The following is an 18,076-nucleotide window of genomic DNA, read 5'->3' as shown; positions in this document are numbered from 1 at the left end:
GAAAACTTTTTTTCTTGACTTTTTAGTGTCTTCAGGATAAAAAAAGAAATAATTATGACAGGACCATTTTCATACAGACTCAGATAAGATTCACTTTAAAAACATTTTTTCTTTATTGTTAAAATATTTTATCAAATGCAAAAATATACTTCTTCTGTGTTTAATTTTTAGTGTTTATTTTTATGAAGAATAAATATAAATTTTGTAAATTATATGAAACTTCCATTAAACTAACTAGGTATTTAATTACATTTCAGTGTTGACAATATACTTACAAAACTCCTGAACTAAAAATGGTGATGTTTATAAATAATAACTTCGTCAATGGCCCTAACTCATTGTAAGAGCATGTAACACTTGTGACAGTGTAGTAGCAAATATGATCAAGCATGCACTAGACAGATAAAAAAAATGGAAAAACAATAACTGGAAAAGGCACAGTCATGTGTTTAACTTCACAATTATAATGAACATGTGAAGGTGAACACTATATCTGAATTATTTCTCATGATCTGAGTTGGTCTAGCTGCTTCATCCTGCCTGCCCTTTCCTCGTACAGATTATACTCAACTGACTGCAGATACTTTGACACGTAAACATGGACAAAAATGGCGAAAAAGAATCAGTGTATTTTAAATATCTGACATCAAATCTCAATATTCCTATAGATTTTAAGCATATTAATATAATGCAAATAATCATATATATTTTCAACTTCCACTTATTAATAAATTCGTGAGAGAAAATGACAATCTGTAGGATGCAGTCAACCCACCATTTATGAAGTGTCAGAAATAATTGACTTTTATTTGAATAAAGTACATCAATCAGTAGATAACATCTACATTGTAAAAATGAGACAAGCTGTTTTATTGTATAACCAGTAGCTATGGAAGATATAAAAGACACTTGTAGAATGAACTCAAATTGCAAAGTAATCTTGACACAAGACTTGAAAGTGTCAGATGTGCTGCCCACTTAAATTTGCTGCCACTTAAAAACTGCTGCCCAGTGCCACATAGGACCTTATTGTTGAGCAATAGGGATCAGCTTTTCACCTTCTGCAAGTGCAGGAAGGGGTGCTTCAACAGTAAGCACACCATCCTTGCTGAGTGATGACTTTATGCTCTCTGGGTTTGTGCCTTTTGGAAGCATAAATTCCCTGTTGTATTCCCTGTACACTGACTTGCTTTCAGTCTTCTCCTCATGCTTGGCGTGAACCTGGAATAACAAAAAATAATGTTAATGTATTCCATTATATAATAATAGTAACACAAAGTTTGATTTGAACTTCATAATTTATAATTAACATCAAAAACTTTCTGTGTGTAAAAGGGGGAAGGAGGAGGAGGGAGAGGTTGAATGCAACCCAAATGTTAAGCTCTTGAGGGGAGGGGTGAGGTGGCTGTGGTTGGTAGGGCATTCCCTTCTCTGTTGAAGTATGACATCAACTGTATGTGTGTGTAGTTTATAGGGCAATGGACAGATAAATACCTCTTACTTTTGAAGCTGTAATGATGTGTAGAACAGAGCACAGGGTTCACATTATGTGGTATGGACTGATGAATGTTTTTTGCAGGTTATAGGCCTCAGCACAGACCAGGTACTATGCTATGGATCCTCTGCCTAAAAAGCCAGTTATCTTTGTGGCACAAAACACTAAAATGCTTGCCCAAATATTTGTGTAGTCTTAAAACAAAGATACTCACATTGTCAAGTGCTACAGAAGGTTGACGAAATGTGAAAATTTGTAAGTATTACTTATGAGATAGTTTTATCATTAACCAACTTTCATTCCACAAAGAACCATTTTGCACAGTGACTGTAGACTATTATAAGGAATTGACCACAGTCTCTGGCAGCTGGCTTCAGCTGTCAGAGCCTGTGGTTAAGTGTATATGAGTTGCATTTATGTGAGTGTGTGTGTGTATGTTGTCTATTTTCGACAAAGGTCCTTTTGGCCGAAAGCCCACTCTCCGAGAGTCTTTTTGTTGTGCCTCTCTGCAACTCGAGCATCTCTGCTATATGGTGAGTGGCAACTATCCTTTTCAATATTGTTAGTTATGTATATAGAAACTTCATCTATTTCAGGAATTATGAATCTCTAGTATTTTTGCCTGTTTTTGACACTGGTACTGGCAAGATATAGGTCTAAGGATTCCAAGACTTTCAAGAATGTTTTAACTAATTATATAAATGTGACAAAATCATGCAGGAGGCAGGCAACCATTATTATAATAATCAGTAGTACTCCATTCAGGCTGACTGGGTCACAGTGGTAAAAGTCAATCATCAGACTAGAAATGACTTTATTGCTCATATGATGCATTTCAAAATCCAAAATTTATGCATGATGGATACATTTTGAAATGGATCATGTGAGCAATAACGTCATTTCTTGCCTTATGTTTGACTTTTACCATTGCAATCCAGTCATCCTGAATGTAGAACTACTGACTGCTTTAATTTCAAGTTTGACATCATATAACAAATGAAAAAAGAAACTTTTTTCAAGTGATACAACTTCATATTAACAATTTTCAGATTTTTTCGGTTACTTGTACCATGAAAGCTTCCTTGTTACCAAATTTTATGATTCTTGGTCAACGTGAAGTACCCTATAGGTTTTGATGAGGGTTATTGTGAGTATTAAAATGTGTGACATAAATGGCCATGTCTCTTGATCGCATTGCCTTAGAAGTTTCATTATTTTACACTGCCAAGGGAGTGTAGACCTCAGTATGTGACAAACTTCAACTTGATACATCTTCATCTTCTTGAGAAAAAGGGTTTTTAACAGTCAGACGGATAGACAGAGTGACAGCAATCAGTTGCAATCCCATTGATTTTTTTTCCTTTTATGTATGTATTATTCTTGTCTGTACATCAGTAAAGTCGTATGGCATGTACTGGTGTGAGTTTGTTGGACTTTACCTCATTCAAATGCATAAAGATGGCTACTTATAGCTGATATCTGGATAGGCAGATGCAATAAAAGACCAGTGAGTTCATAACCTTCCTTGTTATAGTTTTATCACTGGATGTACTGCTATGTTCGGTAAGTATGGTGAAAAATGCATTGCAGACAGAGAAACTGACAGGAATGACAATATTTGTGGACTATGGCCACATAATGGACATGGCTGCAGGCTATATCTGTGCTAACTGAGCCAGTACCAAGACAAAAGATATGAGGAGACTTCAGATTTGCCTTCCACTGAAAATTGACAAGCAGTAGAAGGAAATTACAATGACTAATGAAGTACTGTGGTTATCATAAACTTCACCATTGTCGTCATCCATTTGATATCCACTGCTGAATAGAATCCTCATGCAGGCTTCTCCATGCCTTTTAGTCATCACTGACATGCATCCATGCTGCTTCTACATGTTTTTAAATGTCAGCTCAACTACTTTTATTTAGCTTGTGGTCAGTCTTTTCTTATCCCTTTGACTCCAGCAAAGAACTAACTTGGTCCGTTGACCATCCATGCACGACATGCATCCATGCTGCTTCTACATGTTTTTGAAATGTCAGCTCAACTACTTTTATTTAGCTTGTGGTCACAGTCTTTTCTTATCCCTTTGACCCCAGCAAAGAACTAACTTGGTCCGTTGACCATCCATGCACATACCCGTAAAATATGTATCTCATCCGCCGCCACTCCAATTTTATTATGGTCACAGTTACATTTTCATCTGTAGTCTCTTTCACAATCTGATTGTTTTCCTGTTTCTGCTAGTAGTTCCAAACATGCCTTGGTCATTTGGTTCCATTATTTTATTAAAAAAGCTTGTAAATAGTCCATTGTGATGCACCCATGTCTATACACTGCTTATTCATATTAAAATCCAACGTTTTGTGGCAATACATTTAATGAGTAATGTTATTTTATCCACGCTGGATCTAGTGAATCATGTAGTCATTCAGGATTGACATTTAAAAATGCATCCTGTCACAAATACTTTTAAAAGGATTAATTTTAATCACATTACTGCTTTCAGGCTTTCATACTTACAGCTGACTGGCTTTTCCGATTACATTACTGTATTTCCCACCACGACATCATCTGCTCCTACAATATGTTCCAGTAGATAGCATTTTGTCTCCTATAGATCCTTGGGATTTTTCAGGACGATGCACAAACAATTGCAGTGCAAACAGCACACACATTCTAAACAAATCACACACATGCAAAATCTGTAGAAGTTTTTGAGAAATGCTTCAACCTTAAATGATTGTCATTAATACTAGTACTTTCACATAATGTGTTCTTTCTAAAATTCAGTGTTCAGTGTTCAGATAGTCTTAGGATCATTTCTTGTTATTTATTGTTTTTTCCACTTCTACTAATGATTTGTAAATTGGGGAAAATTCCAAACTGTACCATGGTTTGGAGCACACATTAAATTGTAGATCCCTCTGTGACTGGCTACGTAGGCCTGCTCAAGTGTCTGAGGAGGAAATGGCAGACTACTTGCCACAGCATCTCCAGTAAAGTTCAGCAACGTTCAAAACAATATTCAATTGAGGACAGCTTTACATTAACTTTGCTATTTGCAAAGTCATAATTGCTTTCGTTGTACCAGGAAAGGCATCCCATTATGCAGTAATGTCTTGCAACTGTAACATCTTACAACACCCCAACGATTTTTATTAATGTTGCCTGTGAATTGTAGTGGGGTAACAAAATAACTCCCTACTACTTACTGTCCTTGATAATACTGCGTGGTTATCTTACACTTAAACAAGAAGCATTAACTTTTTTACATCTTCTTGACATGGTTATCATTTGAGATCGAACACAATTTCGATATGGCCAAGCACTGGGGAAGGAGCAGTGGTCATTTCAAAGGAATGCAGCCAGTGTCAGCTTGATGCGATTTGGGTAAACCACAAGAAAATAACTTGGGAATTTGAACACTTTCCTTCAAAACACGAGTCTGGTGTCGATTAATATGTCGTCCTCCTCTGATGTTTCTATTAAAAATTTCAGCGGAAAAGACTTTTTGTTCAGGATGTTGCGTAAAACTGATTCCTGACTTAGTTTAATTCTTTGGATTTACCGTGGAATCTGTGCATTCCCTTGCACGATTGCCGCACGGAAAAAACTTGTAAGCTGGGAGGAGTTAGAGGAGCGGCAACGGCGCCCTGCTGGGAATAGAACGAGGCAAAAATAGCGGCCAGCAACAAGAATGCCAAAGAGGCAGGCGGCGTGCTACCGCAGGCTGCAGAACCTACTGCCTCCTATACCACCGTTGTAGGCCATACTCGACACCCAACGTCTGCGACATTTGGGCCGGCCGCACTGGCTAGATTGTTCCGTCGACCAAATTATCGAGTCAAAAATCGATGAGCTTCGTGATTTCAGGTCGATTAAATTGTTTCTTTGCAAGGGGGCGTAACTATGCACAGTATTCGTGAAAAGGAAGCTGACACGGCGCGGTGGCTGACGGGAGCGGCCGTAAATATTCAGCTTTTACGATAGCTCCCATCAGCGACTGCGCCGAGTGTCAACTTGGTTTGCGCGAGTACTGCAGTAAGTCAGTTGCCTGCTTGCAGCCGAGATTTCCAAACAGGCGTTCATGTGCATCCTGTTATAATACTCACGCAATAGCTACGTTCCGCCAAATGATTAACAGGAAAGCTCTCAGATGAGCTTTACAAAATATGGAACATAAAACAAAGAAAAGGAATAGGAGATAGTGCGTAGGTCCAGTTTTCAGTTGAGAGATTATTAAATAGAACATTACACACGTTAGATTTCGATCTGAAAATACGCCGAGAAAAGTTTTGCAAGTTTTATACTCGTAAAATGAGTGAAGAGAATTATGACAAATCATCAATAATTGGTCTACACATTCAGTGTCGTGGCACACCGTGGAAACGCTCTGCATTATCTGTAGAGAGATTGTTCATTCAAGGGAAATGAAACATATTTGCTATAATTTTATTAATATAATTAATTAATGACACTGCAAATCGTGACTAAACAAACACAACACTTTCTGGTGAAGGACTGACATTAGTCTCGTAGATTGTTTTCTACACTTTCAACAAAAATCTACATGTCATTACCGATGATTTGCATCGTTCTGGGAGGATTAACAAAGACTCATATTCCGATTGTTACAACGCGTCTGAACCAGGGTCGCATTTGACGTAGGCTAAGCATAGGGATCCGCACTGCACAAGAGTCACAACCACAAAAATTAAAAACATATAATCGTAAAAAACGTAGACGTCATTATTGTGTACGGGCTCATTCAACTGAATTTTTCTGTAGACCGTTGATATGAATTCCATCATTCACCTCGCTTCAGGTTCCCAGTGGCGGCCGTTCAAGAGCGTGGCACCTCAGGTGGCAAAAAGAATAAGTAAAGGAATTTTGGCAGTTTGAAGTTAGTTCGATTTGGCAGAAAGCCTTTTTTTTTTTACTTCGTGCCACCAGACAGTGATTCTGGAGTTCCTGAAGGTGGGGAAAACCATTTTCAGTTTCTTCGATATGAGATATTTTGGGAAACGTAGAAAATCTCGTAATTATTCCTGACGGCATACTAAGGTCACGCGGCTATGATGAACGCTTCAGCGGAAAATTAGAAAGACAAACAAATGTATTTACAAATACAAATATTTTTTATAAAATATATTTTTGTTGTAATACTAGGTTCATTCAGTAAATAATGACCCATAGTTTTTTTCTCAGAACATATTTACTCTTAAGAGTTAGAGTATTGTGATAATATCAGTCGATATTTCATTTGCGTGTATTTTTTCCTACATAGTCTACATTACGTTCTATGGCCTTACACTGGCGTTGTGTATAAACCTGTAGGTAAAAGCTATTGCCCTCTGCTGTTCACTGCATCCCTGACGGAAAGGCCTCTCCATTGTCTTCAAACTGCTCAAACAGTCCACATGAAAATGGCTTTACTTTGAATAATCTGCCGTCTGTTGTCAGCAGTCATGGAACTCGCCTTGAGGACGCCGTTGAATATCCTATCATCGCACACTGCTGCTTCTCATGATTCAACATGTCGGAAGGAGCACTTGCTGTGATAGGACATCCCGAACGAGGCCGATCAGGCAGCTACATTTCTGTATTTCCTCGCACTTTAACTCTCTTTATCCATGGCACAACAGTACTGCTACCAACTGCATCATTACCATACAGTGCGCACAAACGTTTATGGATGTTCACTCGGTTTCTTTTTCCGCAGCCAAGAATTCGATTACAGACAGGGTTGCCAACTATCCTGTCTGTCCCTGGAATCTCCGTATTTTGGCTGTCTTTTTTGTCAGAACTCGTGTCCTGTATTATTTCGAATTGATCCCGTATTTTTTTTAAGTTTTGCAATGGTAATTAAAATAATTTATTTCCCTTGACAAGCCACGACTTTCCTTACAATCTCTGGTCCATTGGTGAACATGTAAAGTTTTCCCTTATTGGTGCAGTTGTTTAAGATTGTCCTAAGTTTTTAGAACGCTCCGGCGTTGGTATCACGGAAACTTTTGATGCAGCCAAGACCCTGATTAATAAAACTGAGCAAAGAATGATTGACAGACATTTTGCTAGCGCCAAAAATAGTTTCTAATAATTTAGTTTGTTACAGAATCAGAAAACGCATTGAAAACATATTTAGTCAAGAATTTCAAATTTGGGGATCAGTTTCCAATGACAGTAGAGGTTTGGATGCCTCTTTGCCTAAGTCCCTAGCTAAAATTTAAGCATCTTCAGAAAAAAATTGACTCGGATCAGATACGTAGATGAACATTGTTTGTATGATGAATTTTGTTATGTAAAGGATATTTTTAAGCAAGGCGTATCCCTGGGAGGCAATGCAAACAGAAGGTTGATTAACGATTTTTGTACCTTGAGAGCCAAATATGTTCAGGTTCCCAATGTTTTAAAAGTAGTTTTAATTTCGAGATACGATCAGAGGTTGCGGAAAAAAATAGCCATTATACTATCATTACTGCATCAAGTGCCCACATCGCCGATGGGTCGCGTTCAATCTCGCGGTGGGCAATGGATTAATGTTTTGGCTCATTAGTGATCGTTGTCACGGTTGATCAAAACAGTATTTCAGCGACAGAAGGCATTACGAAACGAAAGCTGCTAGAATTGTTAAGACGAATGAAACCAACTATGTGCATTTCTTTGGCAGCATTTTTAAATAAAATGTTTCTCTGTTCCTTGATTACCTCCCTAGCATTGCGACCTAAGCGCAATCAGTCTGAACTGTAACATAATTAAACAAAAATATAAGTAGTATGTTTATTGAAAACTTGGAAGGTTACAATGCTGCCTAAGAGTAGCAAATGTAAAGCTTCACAGACACACTATTCAATTACGTTCATTTCAGGAAGAGCACCCATCCGAAGAATTACATGTTACACTCCCTAATTGCAGGAGAGCTATTCTACCGACTAAAAAGAACACGAACGATTCTTCCGCGCTGGGCTCCCATTTCCAAAGAACGTGTTGAGGTCGGATCATTTTGAGGTTACTGTTTAATAAGTAATTTTGTGCGTAAGGTGAACTGTTATAGGATGAGTCATGCCGTCACATGTAAGCGGATCTGTGTGGAAAATGAGCTTCATTCAGCCAAGAACGTCTGGAATTTCTGCTGAACGCCTCGTATTTCACGAATTATGATGCCCTTACAGTGTTAAACGAATTTTTACTGCTCCGCGATAAGTATCTTTCGTCGGGGCAGGATTATTCTGAAATGGTGACGCTTATCCCAATTATTTGGCAGAAATAATTATGTACAAGTCAACAGTAAAGGTCTGTATAAAGAATACGCAATGCGTTCATGTTTCTCTAAAACGTTGCTACTCGTCGCTATAGCGCTGCGGTCGGCGATCTGTGTATGTGCTCTGAGAACCTGTATCTACTGGGTCATAACGTTAAGTATTCATTCCTGTTTACGTTTATTACTATTTATTTAAATGTCTCAGTTAATTGAAACACCTGCAGTGATTCGTTTTCTGTGCACAAAAGCCGTGTAAACGCTGGCAGGTTAGAGAATTGTATGAAAAAAAAAAAAATCAGCTTAGGCGGTCATCGCACGACGACAATGTCTTAAAAACGATTGTTCAGAAAGAGTTGGGCAAATCAGGCAACAGATTTTTATGGAATGGAATAAAGAAAAGTTGATTGTTCGCTGTGACAAGTGCCTCAATATTGGGAGAAATTATGTTGAAAAGAAGATTAAGGTACAGACGACCATGTAGCGATGAAGTCGCTTTCAGCAGTTGTGGTAGTCTAACATACAAGCAGACTCACTTGAATGTACGCCCCGTACATTTTGCAGTATTCGCTAATAATATAAGCATCATACTCTTGATTCGTTCAGCGGTCGAATGATTGCAATAGTAGATCGACCTCTCCCCCCCCCCCCCCCCCTCTCTCTCTCTCTTTCTCTTTTCCTTTCTTTCTGATAGGAGAAATGCTAGCCGCATGTGCAAGTTTCTTTTCCACAACTCTTATCCGCATCTGCACGTATTTGTAAACTACTTTTACCCATTCAGTACCCTGAAGCTATAATGGTATGCTTCGATTAGCTACAATTCACTTCTACTGAAGTCAGACATCGTACTTTTTAGTCCATACACTAAAAGTGTAAACGACTATCGTAACCACATTTTAATACAACATAATTCGTCATATTCTTGATACGTTCCTTAAGATACAACTTTTTGTCTTATTTAGTGAAAGGGATTCTGTGATATTTTCTCCAGAATATTTACTCAAGATTGGGAATGCAAACAAAGCAGTGTTATAAGTTGTCGTTACATCTTGTGTATTGTTAGTTGTCTTCTAAGTCGTGTATCGAGTGCACATTACGAGAGATAGTCGAAGTTTTAAATATCACCCAGAAAAATTAAGTTACGCAATTAATTTGTTTTGCTTATTTGCAAATATGTCTGGAGTCCTGATAACCAATGAAATGCCCACGCCATACTACCGTACCAGGCGATAGAGACGCCAGAACAAAATGGTGTAGGCCATAGATAATTGTGAGTACCGTGTGGCGATTCGTTTCTGTCAGCAACAAATGTGTTGCAGCTGTCAGACCAATCCATACAGCTAAAGAAATGGTCTGGGTAAGTCTGACACAGCTGCAACAACAAATCTACCTTCTCCAGGACACTGGGCATTCAAGCCAAAATTGTGAGTGTCCGTCCCGAATGGGTAATAATAATGACCTAAACAACAATAAAGATGTGTTAGGTCTTACAACGCTTGGGGTTTGTAAAATACCGCGCGAGTGCGGCCAGTCTTAAGTCGAACAAAAATGCGCGCCGGAGCGAAACGCAGGACGGGGCATGAGAGGTTTTATCGCCTAAGCTACCCTGAAAAATCTGCTCTGGCTGAGCATGCTCTTGGAAACGGTCACCGGATCAAATTTTTCGACACCACTGTCGTGGTTCGCATTAACGGCTTCTGTGTCCGTGTAATTACAGAAGCCACTGAGACAAAAATCTCGAAACAGTCATCGGCCTACAGGAGACGTCGACCTATAGATCAGCGCGGCGTGGGATCCAGCGATCGGCGAACTTGAAGCTGCCACACCAAACGCCGAGTCAACGCAGGTCTTTACATGGCGATACCGTGAGCACCACTGACGTCACAGCCAGCAGCTAGAGTACACCGTCCGTCCAAAAAGTTCCGAAACTGATTTTATTCCTTCCGTATAAGCGACATTAGCACAATATCTACGATGACAGTTTGAACTAACAACCGTAAACTACAGATGTATATTCGACTAATCAGTATGAGAAGCCTGCCCGGCTAGTCGCGCGATCTAACGCGCTGCTAGAACTTAGAACTACTTAAACCTAACTAACCTAAGGACATCACACACGTCCATGCCCGAGGCAGGATTCGAACCTGCGACCGTAGCAGTCACACGGTTCCGGACTGCGCGCCTAGAACCGCGAGACCACCGCGGCCGGCGCAAACACTGTCTCCACGGGCTGAACCGCGCATTAACCCTGGGTTCGGTGCGGGGCGGCGGTGAGGTGGGTGGACTGCTGTGGCCTGTTGTGGGCTTGTGAACCACCGAGAGCTACAGCGGCACGAAGCCTCTCCGTCGTTTCTAGGTTCCCAGTTCAATACACAAAGCTGTTGTGACACAAACTTGGAGGCATAAATAAAAGGAGTCGTCATGACGTCACAAACTTGAAGCCGACGACCGCCATGTTAGTAGCCCCAAATATTAGCTTCTGGTGGAAGTGTTCTGATAAAAACTGCCAATTTGCATCATTTATAGGTGCAGTATTCGTTCTGACTTCAGTCTAAAGTTAAAGGAATCACATTTAATTCGTAAGTGGAGTCGTTCAAGAGATTTTCTATTACATACATGAATTTTAGTTGCGCTGTTTATTCATGCTGCAATCATTTAATTACTGTAATGTGACTTTAGATTTCCTAAGAGCGCTGTGGTTGAACGATATGAGAAGGAAATATTGAAAACCATCTTAGCATTTTTAGGAAGAGAACATCAGTTTCGTCATTCCGTATTAAGGAAAACGCTGGACTGCGAAAGCAGCCTTTACTTCGCTTCCTGGTTATTCAAAACGCGTAACAAAGAGACAGTTACATTAACGAGGTCAAAAGCATCTTATTACTAGATCAAATATACCTTTATGACCAGAAAAAGTTCTGAAAATGCTTTCCTAACACTGTTATTCACGAAAGCACTGTAATATTTTCTGTTTAAGACAACAGCTGCTTGGACACGGCAGAAGTTAAGAACAAGAAGCAATTGTAAACAGTAGTCTGCTAATGTTTAGGAGTTACCAACATGGCGGCTCCGGCATCAAAGCAACATACAGGTTGAGTCTAAGCGCAATCTCCTCTCATTATATCTACTTGGCCACAAATCGCAAAGAGCATCTCTTAATCAGGGGTTCAAGACATACTCCTGAATATGTTCAGGAAGGAGAAATTCCGATCTCTGCCGCATTCGGTCAACAAAAGAATTCAGTGGCGACATATTAAAACTTGTACCAAGGCCGGGATTCGAGCCTTGGTCTCCTTCTTCCTGGGCGAGGCGTTATGCGTCTGCCTTATCTTTGCACAGTGGTTGGACACAACTGCACGGTCTACCTAAGCACGCCTTCCCCCTCAGTTCAATTTCGTATTTGCCGCCTACTACCAAAGTAGCGTCCCCTAGACATTTTGCTTCTTATTGCTCGTGCATCATGGGAAGTTCCGCAAGGAGGTCGGGCGAAGAGAGCTCTGCACTGAATGATCATCTTAGCCTTCGCGGCGCATATGTATCTATACGAAAGGTATCTGTTCTTTCGGTCATATTCGAAAGAACAGACACCATTCATGCAGATATATTCTCCTGGATGTTTCGAAGACCGAAAGTGTGGGGCCAGAGTTTGTCCCGCACGTCTTGACCCCCGAACAAAAACAACGACGTGTGGACGCATGCCGTGACTTGATTGAAATGCAAAACGACAGTTCTTTCTGGAAAAAGTAATCGCGGGTAAAAAAATATTTGTTATCAATAAAACGACAAAGTGCCGAAATTCACATGAAGGTTCAAGTCTTTAACTACATAACCGACATTCAACGAAGAAGGACTTCTCCGATAGTTTCACATGGTTGTGTGAACAAACCGTGCGTTGTACTCAAGTGAGGGGAGACTATATAGAAACCATGAAGCCTTAAGACTGTCGTCTTAACTTTTCTCTATTTTTTATTAACGCAGTCTCGAAACTTTTTGGTCTGATAGTGGTACATAGGGGCGTACCAGCAGCCCATCTGCAGTCATTCCACTTAATAACTAAGGAGTGCTTGATCGAAAGCTTGAGGCATTTTAAGCACTTGATGTGGCTGTAACACTGAAAACATTTATTCAATAACAATCACTATTATCGATCGCCTCTAACGTACAATTAAAGGAGAATCGTTATAGTGACATCGACTTTAAGTCACAAAGTAATTTTTAGTGTGGACATTCGTAGATTCCTCACATCGAAAGAGGCTTTTATACACAAAGTGTTTGACACTGCGGATGTCCATAGATCTTCCTACGGGTATTGGCAGTCCGCACAGACGCCTAACCCTCCCTTCTACGCTGGAGTTGCTTCTGCCGCAGTTCCTCGTCCTTCAGCGTCCGCGGAAAGTGGGTCAGCGGCAGCAGGCTACCCCGCTGTGAGTAAGCCTTCCCCTGGGAAATTGCCCGGCAGTAGGCGGCCGGTAATCTCCCTTAATGGGTCACTTGTTGCCACAGGGCGGTGACCTGGAGCGGCTGTTCTCGTCTGCAGGGCCGCCGCGTTGCTGGTAAGGCACGCAGCACAACCGGTTCCAACTCGTCCACACGCCCTATTCAGAAGTGCGCTCAACGAGAAGATCGGGTTTTTCAGTCTGTAAGCGGAAGGTGCCGCAGGCGCGTCGTCATTCATATTTAATTGTCTGTTACGGCATCACACGTTGATTTCCACATAATGTTTCGTCGGGTTTCTGAGAGGTAGGTATCTACACAAGTGACATGACAGTGATATGATGTGACAGTGCTGTGATGTGACAGTGATGTGATCCGTCCCGTCTTGGCCGATCTTGATGTCATTGGGGATCGATTCAAACAAAACCATTATGTGACTCGACCACGACCGCCTTCACTGCTGTTGATGTCGGGGCACAAGCCAAAAATAGTGATGGAGGAGTTTTTGGCAATTCAGAGAATGTTTCTGCAAACTCTACGGTATGAAATACAGATACTAATGCCGGCCGGAGTGGCCGAGCGGTTCTAGGCGCTACAGTCTGGAACCGCGCGACTGCTACGGTCGCAGGTTCGAATCCTTCCCTGGGCATGGATGTGTGTGATGTCCTTAGGTTAGTTAGGTCTAAGTAGTTCTAAGTTCTAGGGGACTGATGACCTCAGAAGTTAAGTCCCATAGTGCTCAGAGCCATTTGAACCATTTGAACAGATACTAATCTTCCATGAGTTATTGAAGTTTTAGAATGCGTGACACAAAAAGTGAAGTATACAGAAGACGTGGTCGAATGTCAATGTAAAATCATACCCATACACACTCTCGGGGGATACGTAAATTATTAAAGTTGCAATTTCCTGTGACAAGTAGAACGGCCACCTGAGTCCATGGGTGTTGTTCGTGTTTCATGCTGTTACCAGGCCTGCTAGGGTATGTGAGGCGTCAGATGCTATCACTGTGAAGGACACGGAGATGCCGCGTACTCGTATGAGGCAGGGTTATCAGCACGTGGCAGAATTTGAAAGGGGACTTATTGTAGGTCTCCGTTTGGTCGGTTGGTCGAATCGTGCAATATCCAGATCTGTGGGCACACAGATACGAGAATGGCTCGACGCTGGACTACATGGAAGTATGACGGACGGCATGATCGTAGTCAAACCATTCGCATTTGCGCCTGCCGTCGCAAGTCAAGGAAACCCTTCAACACTGTGTCACTCCGCATCGTTGGGCGGAGAATAGCATCCGCCTGACTACGCAATTACCATCCTGTGCATATCATGACGTTAACAACACAACACACGCGGCCTCAGCGGTATTACCCCTGGCGTCATAGACACATAGAAGAGACACTAGCGGCACAACGGTAAGTCACAGACATTCTGCATCCTCAAGTGTTACCTGTCATAGAACAATATCATGGTGTCATTTTCCAACAGCACAATACTAATTCGTACATGGCACTTGACTGTATGAACTGTCTGCGTGATGTTGGGTTACTCCTGTGCCCGGGAAGACACCCACATCTGTCCCCGATAAAAAGAGTGTGGGACCAGCTAGGACGGCAACTCCGTCCTACTGTCTCAGGAAAAGATACAGCGTCTTTACCATACCTTTTCCAACCGAATCAGAGCATGTATTCAGGTCAGAGGGGGTGCAATGTAACTCTGATAAGAGGACCCGTATTTCCAAGTGCTTGGTAACTTTTACTCGATTTTATAATCACTGGAGTGACACCATATACCCCATCAACCCGTGAAGTTCGGTTTCGTTTCCACCTCCTCCTCTGGGTGCTTCATCTTTTTCGCCATGGAGTGTATTTTCCTGTTAAAGCGTACATTACGAGACTACATGCAGGGGGTAATTGAGGTGTAAGAGCCTCCTCACCTATCGTTTTCAGGCTTTCAGAAAACATTCAAATAACATAATTTTAGCTTTTTGCTTGCTGCACAAAAATACAATACAGATATGAACAATTACGTTACACAGGAAGTGGACTTTTGGAGTGGGGATTCACAAAATTTACGTCTTCAAGGCAGACCTCCATGACAGATGAATACTTCAGTTGTGATACTGTGTCTCTACCTTTGTAATGAAAATTGGGAAGGAAAAGTAATTTAGAAATGCACTGAATGAAGAGGATGAGGAAACATTAAAAATGTTGATTTTATTGAACATACGATGTTAACAGGCGCAGATTCAATACGTTTTTTGTCAGTCATGTTTGACACGGTACATCGAGCAACAGACAACAAAACGGAAACGCTTCGCGAGTTGGACGGCTGTATAAAAAAATCACGGTCACGGCGATAACATCATCCGCAAGAAATCCGCTAATCACGTTAGGGTGACGGCTACAACACAGTTCGCACGTGCTCGGTCACTCCCCGGCAGAATGCGAATACAGCCAGTCAGGTTCTCGGAAGAATATTTCTAAGCTATCCGGAGAAGCACGAACCGGTCACGGCAGTGTACGTCAGTGGTGTGTGTCTGAATCGACCCTAAACGTTAACAAGTACGTGGGGAGGAATGGTCCACGACCTTACTGAAGAAACTATCCCGTGAAGTGCCTTAAATGATGTACGGAGTTCACAGAAACGAAACATAGATGTACCTCTACACCGCTACTCCGAATATCACCTTACGGTTTGGCGGAAGTTACTTCGGGTATCACTATCAGCCCCACCCCCTTCCCTTTTGTCATTCCACCTGCGAACGGGACGCGCTAAGAGAAACTAGTAGTAAGCCTTTGTATAAACTCTAATTTGAACCTTGCTTTTTTAGGATACAGCAAATCATTACGTCATCTCGGCCAATAAAAAAAGAAAAAGAAAAAACTTATCGAGAGCGCAACCAGCAATCTAAAACGATGTTCTTCTCGTAACAGCTTAGATGGTATCTTCTCTCCTGGGTACTGCTTGTTAATCTATGGCTTAAAGGTAAGGCGTAAGACAAGGCGAATGAAAACACCTATCTTAATGAGGGATTGCAGACTTGGTCAATAAAACAACACTTCTCACGATTCAGGAACGGAGATGACACAATCCTCATTAATATTTATGGCGTGCGTCAGTTATTCGCTATGTCCCGCAAACAGGAAGAAACAAAGAGGCAGAAACACAATAGGATCTCCGCCACTTCGCACAATAAGTGAAAATATGTTTTCCTTGTTTTATCACTGTCATCAGTATCAAAACAAAAAGCAATATCGAAACAACTACGCGATCGGTAAAGTGCTGGATTTGGACTTGGAAGGAATGATGCCAGAACAATCCGCATTTCACCTTACCAGAAGATGAACATTTAAGCAAGCGAAAGGCCTAAAAAATCTCTCCTCCTTTAAAAAAAAAAAACGAAAAAAACTGTCCCCAATGCATAATATATTTCCACCTTTTGCTGAAAGCGATGTACATGAAACAGTTTCTGCGATTTCTGTAAGTCACATCGACAGAGTGACGGGATGGCTCATTCAGCAAGGTCTTGGCCGATTTCTTCTCACGTTGCTAAAACTAAATAAGCATATACTCCGCCTTTAATACCCTCGTTATAGACAGAAGATTAATAAAAAAGTAATAAGGTCGGAAATTCGCTTACAGTGATAATGATCGACAGTTAAAGATTCGTTTGCAGAGAGGATTCACGAACTGCTTTACACGGTGTTATGCTTCGCTGTTTGCTAGTTCAATGATGTGAAAAACTTTGCAGCTCCTTTTATATTTCACAGTAGTATTATATTGCCAAAGATGGCTCATGAATGCAATTCATCGCTGGCTGCGGCCGACGCGATGATGGCGCGAATTACGTAAAACTGATAGAAAATTCAAAGTTTTTCATGAAAAATCATAATTTCCAATAGGTCTCAACCTAAATGGATGAAACTTAGAAAAAATCGTGCATTTCTGAAAACAGATGCAGAGGTACCCATTTTTCTCTTAGTTAACATGACAGGAGAATGTACATCTAAACCATACTCCGCAAGTCACCCAACGGTGTGTGGCGGAGGCTACTACCACCAACTGATCTCCTTCCCCAACTCCCCCCCCCCCCCCCCATTTCCCTCTTCCACTCACGAATGCCGCGTCGGAATAATGATTGTCGTAAGCCTCTGTATTTGCTCTAATTTCTCGAATTTTCTCGTCATGGTCTTCCTGACTATTCCCGGAAATTGCTTTCTCGAAATTTCAATAGTAAGCCCCTCCGTGATGCGCAACGTATCTCTTGTAACATCTGCGACTGTAATTTGTTGAGCATCCCTGTATGATTCTCGCGCCGACAAAACGATCCCGTGACGAAACGCGCCACCCTTCCCTGAGTGTCTTCCATCAGTCCTAACCGGTAAGGACCTCAGATTGATGAACAATACTCAAGAATCCGTCGATAATGCGATTTGTAATGTACTTCCTAGGTGGAAGAATCACATTTCCTTAAGATCCTTCCTGCGGACAGTCTGACATCTCCCTACTATTTGTTTCAGATGTTCATTCCTCTTACAGTCACTCTGGATAGATACCCCTAGATATTATCCCGCAATTTCTTATGAATAGTGTAGTTGTGCAAAAGTGTATTTCTGTTCCTATGTATGCGCAATATGTTACATTTATTTACGTTCAGGGTCAGTTGCCACAGTGTCCATCGGCCATCAATTCTCTGCAGATCATTCTGGACGTCTTCTGTCATTGCTACCTACTCTTCGCGAAAAGTTGCTTTCTACCACCAATTTGTCTATTGTCCCCATTTAGCTTCCTATTAGCCTTTGTAAGTTTACATTTGGGTAGCGATTTTGAGTCCTGGCAATACCATTTCACACATTTTTGTGGTTTTTTCCTATTAATGAAT

At 41.2% G+C, this 18,076-nt stretch overlaps 1 protein-coding gene across 2 annotated transcripts in view; it reads right to left on the bottom strand.

The window, feature by feature from the left end:
* Positions 1 to 777: 777 nt before the first annotated feature.
* LOC126412868 (heat shock protein Hsp-12.2) overlaps positions 778 to 18,076 on the bottom strand; it is a 104,197-nt gene continuing 86,898 nt past the window's right edge. For both annotated transcript variants that reach the window (XM_050082743.1, XM_050082744.1), the window contains one exon: positions 778 to 1,221. In XM_050082743.1, the coding sequence (XP_049938700.1) occupies positions 1,027 to 1,221 (195 nt within the window). In that variant the 3' untranslated portion in view covers positions 778 to 1,026. The remainder of the gene's footprint in view (positions 1,222 to 18,076) is intronic.

The sequence above is a fragment of the Schistocerca serialis genome, chromosome 7, assembly GCF_023864345.2.
Source record: "Schistocerca serialis cubense isolate TAMUIC-IGC-003099 chromosome 7, iqSchSeri2.2, whole genome shotgun sequence".
Taxonomy (NCBI): domain Eukaryota; kingdom Metazoa; phylum Arthropoda; class Insecta; order Orthoptera; family Acrididae; genus Schistocerca; species Schistocerca serialis.
Note: the sequence above shows the minus strand (reverse complement) of the source record. Positions and strands in the feature narration are given on the sequence as shown.